This window comes from Salvia hispanica, chromosome 4 (genome assembly GCF_023119035.1).
Source record: "Salvia hispanica cultivar TCC Black 2014 chromosome 4, UniMelb_Shisp_WGS_1.0, whole genome shotgun sequence".
NCBI classification, from domain to species: domain Eukaryota; kingdom Viridiplantae; phylum Streptophyta; class Magnoliopsida; order Lamiales; family Lamiaceae; genus Salvia; species Salvia hispanica.
In genome coordinates, this window is record NC_062968.1 from 21,787,327 (window position 1) to 21,795,600 (window position 8,274).

General features: G+C 35.8%; 1 protein-coding gene across 1 annotated transcript; it reads left to right on the plus strand.

The window, feature by feature from the left end:
* The first annotated feature begins 5,481 nt into the window (after positions 1-5,481).
* LOC125220642 lies at positions 5,482-7,473 on the plus strand. The gene is made up of 6 exons (XM_048122796.1): positions 5,482-5,497; positions 5,640-5,920; positions 6,035-6,114; positions 6,228-6,403; positions 6,500-6,677; positions 7,146-7,473. Exons 1-6 carry the CDS (start codon positions 5,491-5,493, stop codon positions 7,471-7,473), a joined length of 1,050 nt encoding a protein of 349 aa, XP_047978753.1. The 5' UTR covers positions 5,482-5,490.
* Positions 7,474-8,274: the final 801 nt, after the last annotated feature.

An 8,274-nucleotide genomic window follows, 5' to 3' on the forward strand; every position in this document is an offset into this window, starting at 1 on the left:
GTAACTCCCTCATCCTACCAATCTCCGATTGTTTGACGTTTTAAATTTTTTTGAAAATGCGACTAATTTTATTTAAAAAACAAACGCCCCATTTGTGGTGTGTTCCAATTTCTTGAATCCATTGTAGTCCCAATTTCGTTGTGCTCTACTGAATGTGTTAGGGTCGCAAAAATTATTGTGCAAGCTATTTTCAAATCATGATTTTCCAACCCATTTATCCCTAAATCGCCGAGGGATGTCTTACCCATGAATTGTTTCAAAAATTTCGATTGCTGCAGTGGGTTCAGGATCGACAATTGAGAATATATCAAATCTCGCATCATGATTTCAAATGTTTAGGCGTGTCATTATTAAGAGACAGGACCATTCTACAATTCGTATGCTTTGTTGTTCAAGTACACAATCATATTGACAAAGGGGTGATATTTTGTGTAATTTGTAAATTAGTTGAAAAAACTTAATTTGCTTTGTTCCCAACTTGTTATTCTATGAAGTACTGAAATTCAATATCATGTTTGCAGTTGAGGCGTCGTCGCATAGCATGTACTGAGTTATTGCTCATTTTAGAGGAAATCATGCGATCACATCAGATGAACATGCTTCTACTAAGTTTGGTTGTATCCCTCTTCATTCCACCATGAAGGCAAAGACACGTTCGTCAGTTGAGGGGGAGATATGTGCTTGTTTCGAGAATTCCTGCTCAAATCAAGAACATGGATAGACTTACACGAGTTTCGGACCGAGATTGTTTTAACAACTTGCGCATGAATAGGAATACATTCGGTCGCTTGTGCCGAGTTCTCCGACAATACAGCGGCCTGACCGACTCACAGTACATAAAAGTGGAGGAACAAGTGGCTATGTTCTTATGCATCTTATCCCATCACAAGAAAACTAGAGTTATTGGGTATGATTTCACAAGATCCTCTCATACGGTGTCTCGTTATATGCATAACGTTCTAGGTGGTGTACTGCGACTCCACGAGATCTTATTTGTGCAGCCCGAACCTGTCCTGGATAATTGCACCGACCATCGTTGGAAGTGGTTTAAGGTTAGTAATTACGTCTTGCAATTGCCACCTTACTCTATCTGCATCTGTGTTCATATTGCAACGAGTAAGTGATTTTGTGTTTGTGTATTCCTTCAATTAAGTTTAACTCAAGTGTTGTTGAGGACTTCATAGTTGTGTACTTGTTGTTTCTGCTGCTACGCACCACCAACTGAATTTGCTGATTCAAATAATATGCAATCATTTTGTGAGTAGGGTGCCGTAGGAGCATTAGATGGGACGTACATCAACGTGCGGGTGCCTATTCAGGACCAACCAAGGTACCGTTCTCGGAAAGGACAAATATCAACCAATGTTCTTGCGACTTGTGACAGATTTTTAAGGTTCACATATGTACTACCTGGCTGGGAAGGGTCGGCTGGAGATTCGAGAGTTCTCCGTGATGCAGTCTCAAGGCCATATGGACTGCGCGTCCCTAGAGGTTACAGTCTGAACTATAAAGAACTTGCTACACCTTACCAATTATGACATAACCTTTACTTCCTAGAATATTTGCAAACACATACTATCTATGCGACAATGCATACGCTAACAACGAGGGTTTCCTGACACCTTACAAAGGGGTGCGTTACCATCTCAAAGAGTGGGGACCTAATGCGCACGTGCCTCAAAATCTAGAGGAGATTTTCAATATGAGACACACCAAAGCGCGCAATGTCATTGAACGGGCCTTTGTCGTCTTGAAGATGCGTTGGGGAATACTAAGGAGTCCTAGCTTCTACCCGCTACAGGTTCAAGTGAGGCTAATCACTTGCTGCTTCATACTTCACAACTTTATCAGGCATGAAATGGACGACGACCCAATCGAGAATGCACTCGAAACTGAGCTAGGGGAAAATGTAGGAAGTGAAGAGCCTTGGGAGAACCCCAGTTATGTCGACAACATTGAGCCTACAGATGCATGGACTAACAAGAGAAGAGATTTGGCATTGCACATGTGGAATAACAGAAACGGCGCTTAATTTGTTCGCATATGTTTGACTGCGCTTACCTAGCAAAACTCATTACTCTATGTTTATGTTTTTCTCTCAATTGACTTCCAACTTATTAGCTTTCTCTAGTGGATGTGTCGATGACCATTATTTGGCAATTTGAACTACGTTGGCCAATTTTATAAATTGCAACTTAGAAGTAGTAAAACAATTGGTTATCTGAGTCATAAAACAATTGCAACTTATGATTACTAAAATTATCCTCATTAATTTAAGTCACTACTAAACTATCCTCATTTTGCCCTAAAACAAGTATGGCTTATTTCGTTTTTCAATTGTCAGATTTAATGCTCCCCTAAGCAATTTTATAGATTGCTTCCACATCCATTGTCAATCACGTTTTGATGCATTATTTCTTCTAAAACCGACCCAAGTGAAGAGTTTTTACATAAGCTAGGCTTCATCTTCAGTACTCAAACCGTTCAGTTACTGTCAATTACGGCACAAAATGTGAATGAGAAAACTCAAATTCCTGCTGAAATAACTGTGACACGGAGTACAAATGCAACATAGCCGGAAACGAATAGATCGCTCTAATTTTTCGGATTTTGTATCTTGAATCGTAATGGTTTCATCTGCAGCTCTCAAGAGATGGCTCAGGCCCGAGGTGTATCCGTCGGAGTGGCGGTGGGCATCTGCGGAATGCAATTGGTTCGTAACATCTGCACGAATCCTGAAGTCAGGGTGAATAAGGAAAACAGAGCTGCTGGTATTTTGGATAATCATGTGGAAGGAGATAAGTACTCTCAACATGCTCTTAGGAAGTATGTCCGTAACAAGTCCCCCGAGATCATGCCATCCATCAATGGCTTCTTCTCTGACCCCAAATGTTGATCGATTACTGATGAGATACAATTGTTTTGACGATATCAAGATACAACAAATGACAGAATTGCATTTTTTTTTGGCTCTGATTCATAAACAAAATCGTCTGGAGAGATGGAGTCGCCGGAAGGTTTCGAGACGTCGGAAGCAATGGAGGGAGCCAGATTGAGAGAATTTAGGAAGAGCTCTCTATTGCTATTGTTGTGAAGAAGAGAATTGTGTATGCGTTCTTTTTTATTTAGGGATAGGAATTTTGATGGGTATAATTGTATTTTGCTAAATTAACTAGGCTTACATGATAAATAACATAGGATTTTGGGTAGTTACAAATATGATTAAAACATAGGATTTTGGTTGGGCTTTGTGCGGGCCGGATATAAAACACGAGCTATTATGTTTGGTAATATAACTACCAAACACACAATTACTCTCTTATCTAGGCGAAACATAGCTACCAAAAAATAGTTCTATTTATGGAAAACACGAGTTTTAATGATTAAATGATAAAATGATAAAATAAGAGAGATGATGAGAAAACGTAGGTAAAATAAGAGAGATGATGAGAAAACATAGGTAAAATAAGAGATAGAGGAGAAAAAGTAAAAGAGATGATGAGAAAAAATAGATAAAATGGGAAAAGAAGTTTTTATTTTTAAAATGAGACTTTTTTATGTGGACACTCTAAATAAGATTATTTTATGCGAATAGAGGGAGTACAATTAACTACTACTATAAAACTGAAGCCTATGTTTTTAGAACTTATAGTAGTATTAAACAAATACTCCTACATATTGGAGTTTTCAATTTCTCGTTACGCAAATATATAGCCATATAGGCATGCAGCTATACTATCTACTAGTGATTTGAAATTAAGAGGCAATTCATGATTAATGAATCTTTTCCAACAGGCATTTTCACTAAGATTCCGTCCATTTGCTAAAAATTAATTAACGGGACACTATAAATTGACAAGGGATATTGACAGCTAATAATCGTGAAATTTTCAATAAATTGAGTTTTTCCCGCAAACTTTTAACTTGGCAAATAATATCACGAGTTTTATCTGAGTTTGTTATTTTCCATTAGGTCAAAAAATTTAGGAAAATAATATCATGATATCATATGGACTTTTTTTCGTAATTTCTCGACCACATAGTCGATAGTTTCAAGTTCTTCAATCTTTGAGAATAGTTTTTTTTTAAGCACACCCTCCAAAATTGTTTTTCGATCCCTTAATATAATCGAAATTTTTTCACTGGTGGGAAATAACAAACTCGGATAAAGTTCGTAATATTATTTGTCAAATAGAAAGTTCGTGAGAAAAATTCAACTTTTTAAAAGTTCCATAACATTAGGGGCTAATATCTCAATAAATATCTAGTAGTAGTATAGTATTTTTTACGCAATTGGGAAATATTGGAAAATACTGAGGTAAAAAAGTCGTGGAACAATGAAAAGTAACTCAAGTATTCAATTTTCGAGAAAATCTTAATGTAATATAATAATCACATTTATAATAAATTATTTAATTATGAATTATATTTAATGTCTAAAATTATGGATTGTTAGTATATTTTAATTATAATAATCATATTTTTAAATTATAAAGTATTTGATTATAATCATCATAATAATAAATAACTTTACTTATATAATTATAGTAGGAATGTCATCATTCAATATATTATTTATAAAATCTTAATGTGATTTTTAAATTATGAATCACAATAATATAATCACTATTATTATGTTTTAACAACTTTCCAAAAATCTCATAATGTAATTTTAAAATTAATTATTCAAATTATTATATTAGGTCAATTTGAGATAAAATTCAGTTAATATTTGTATTAATTATTCAAATATAATAGGTTCAAAATCCTAAGGTAAAGATAAGTTGTGATTGACTGATTTATTCTGTTTTGCTTTTCTAGCTGAGGCGTACGTGCTTATAAAATTGTCCTATTTAATTTCATTTATTTTCATAAACTAAAGAGTATTCCCTCCCGTAATATCAGAAAGAAAGCCTCGAGTTCTTGGTACGTTATTTCGAAAACATATTTTACATTTTAATAAGTATTTTGTTAAAGAGTTGGAAGGTATGATGAATGATATGTGTGAGTGTGGAGATTTTAGTGCATATTACCTTGAAAAAGATGGAAGCATCAACACATCAAACAAAGATAACTTAAATCCTTCCTCTTTTCAAATGAAACATTTCTACTTTATGACTAGCTGTAATGCTCTATTTGATTATCATGGTCCGAATCGGACTAGTGAGTATAAGATCCTCCCCAAGCCGTATTCGAAACCCTCACCTTGCAGGTTCGAACGCCCACCTTGCACTGCTTGCTATCATAAAACAAGTGGAATGTGGTATGACCATTCATTACAAGATTGCAAAGTGGTGAATCTTGTTCATACTCGTTTCGAATACGAATTGAGTTATGATGATCATTCCGCTCATCACATCGAATTGTGTTCACTCAAAACTAATTCTTGGAAGAGAATAGAATGCAAAGATTATGAATACAGCAGTTCACAAGATTGGACTCAGTCTTGTGATCTAAGTAGCGCGGCTTGCGTGTCCGGGACTTTTTACCATGCAATGTACGAAGCCATCCTTTCTTTCGACATTTCTACTGAAACTTTTTCCAGATTACCCTTCCCAGATGGTTGGTTTCACGAGCGTAGTTACATTGTAGAGTATATAAAGGGTTATTAAGTGCTCTTGTATTCTCGGACAATGAAGATTCTGTACCTTGGAAATATGACGATCATGCGACTAGGAAGTATCAATTTTGGATTATGAGAGATGGATTGTGGACAAGAGATGAGATGGTTTTTCATATTCCTGGCATGGAGAGGCCGATATGGTTCTCACAGGACGGTATGCTGTTGTATTTTGAAAGCCTTCGTCATGAGCTAGTGTTGTTTGATTGTGCCACCGGAAAGTTGAAGTATCTCAGTGTCAATAGCCCTATGAGATGTCCAAAGATGGTTGAGATCTTTGGAGTTTCATGTCTTGAGGAGGTAAATTTCCTTTTGACTATGCTCATCAACTCATTCTGATCAATTCATTATGCTTATCCTTCATTCAAATTGTTTAAAGTTGTGAGTAATTAATTACTATATGATTCTACTTAGGATCAGGTGAAACAAGAAGATGATGAAGACAATACTTTGTCTAAAATCAGCCTTATCCTCGACCTCGACGCTTTGTCTTTGTAAGTTATTTCTGCAGATTAGCAGTTGAGAAAACATGTATTTTCATTTTAATACTATATCTGACTTGTTTGTAGTATTTGTTTAAATGCGTGAAATTTTTAAACTTTGTTAGAGAGTCGGAAGCTATGATGAATTATTATATGGTGGAAGCTATGTTGAATGATACGGTGGAAGCTGGGATGGTTGATACGGCGGAAGCAGAAGTTATAATGGATAATACGAGAATCGAAGGTGCACCGCCTTTGAGGAGGAACAATGGAAATCAATTGGATAGAAATCGCTGGATTGGTATTTCTTCTTTTTTTTTAATCTTCCTATGAACAAATTAAAGAGGAAAAAATGTGGAAAATTTACATGCATAATGTTTCCATTTTTACTATGTAGGTTACTCTTATGAACCTGATCCTCACATATCTGAGACAAAATGTACATCAACCTTACAACTAGACATCTGCCCTGCCCCTAAGCCTAAGCCTGACATTTTTGTCAATTATTGTGATTCTTATCCTAATGATTATTTTGTTGCATATTCCCTTGAAGAGGATGGCACCCTCTCACCCAAGTATTTCATATATATCCCCACTTTTCTATCTAAAGAAGAATATTACTTCACTAGGGCTAGTTGTAATGGTCTGTTTCATTTTCACGATAGAACATCGGGTAGTCATGTTCTTTGGAATCCAACAACGGGAGGGTATAAAATATTGCCAAAGCCATTTATGGAATTCGATCCTCGCATCAGCATTTATTGTATGGAGTCAAATGGAGTGTGGTCTGACCATAGATTTGAAGATTACAAAGTGCTGAATCTTGTTTCGACTTATATAGAAGATGAAAGAGGGTTTTTACTTCACATTGAATTGTATTCACTCAAACTTGATTCCTGGAAGAGAATACCATGCCCTGACTTAGAATCTAGTTTTCTATCCGTTGGTGCATGCATAGATGGAGTTTTTTATATTACAGCAATTCTAAGACAAAAGACTCGTGTTATCCTTATGTTTGACTTTTCTACTGAAACTTTATCCAGTTTACCCTCACCTTTACCCTCACCTAATGACCCTCACCTTTACCCTAACTATTATTATCTTATGGAGTATAAAGGGTTGTTAGGTGCTCTTGCATGCTTCAATGATAAAGATGATCGAATCCGAGATGTACCTTTGAAATATGAACTTTGGATTATGAGCGACGGATCGTGGACTAGAGAATCTGTTTTCCATACTCATGGTGTGAAGATGCCGTTATGGTTTTCACATGATGGTAAGCTATTATATTTAGCAAGCTCGACAAATGAGATAGTGATGTTTGATCGTACCACAGGAGAGTTGAAGCATCTTGGTATCGATTGGTCTTAGGCTAATCATAAGACTGAGCCAATGATGATTCCATTTTTTGAGAGCTTTGTTCCGCTCAATTGAAGTTTAATTTAATATTGAATATGGGCGTGTAGTATGTTTATACAATTAAATAATTCAACTTCATCACAAGCTTGAGCATGAAAACTATGGAAGAGAAGAGGAATAAAGACGTCCGGTTGATTCTAGCGTAGCTAGTTATCTTTTAGTTTTTCTTCAAACAATATTTACCAATATGATTAGTTAGTTATTCCAATAATGTGTCCTGAAATATCTTTTCCTTCCTGTTCGACAGAGGAATTTGTTATATTTATATGTGTTTTTTGTTTAAGTATTATTTTTTTTATAAGGATCATTTTTGGTTGCCTAGTAATCTCAAGATAGGCATTTTTTTTTTAGTAATTTTTATCTTGTCTGTGCCCATTGTTAAGTATCCTTGTTATTGGGTGAATAGCCTGGGGCCAAGCAAAGCTCAACTTGGCCCGGCAAAATCGTTCCCAAAATCCACTTTTGGTTGCATGTTAAATTGTGATTATGACTTTCTTGGATGAGATTGTTTAGGCCAGGCGTTTCCAATGTCCAATTGTGACTTTCTTTTGATCATCTCTCAACTTTTCATCTGTAAATATGGTTTTTTGTTTCATTTGTAATAGAGAGAAGTGAGTTTAGAGAGTTTATGTCTACTTTGGGAGCATCCCTCCCTCCCCATGTCGGCTAAGAGAAATGTTAGGAAATTCCATAGTCGGACTATGGTTGCTCTGTGGTTATCTTGGGATTAGTCGCTTGGTAAGTGGTTGCTTG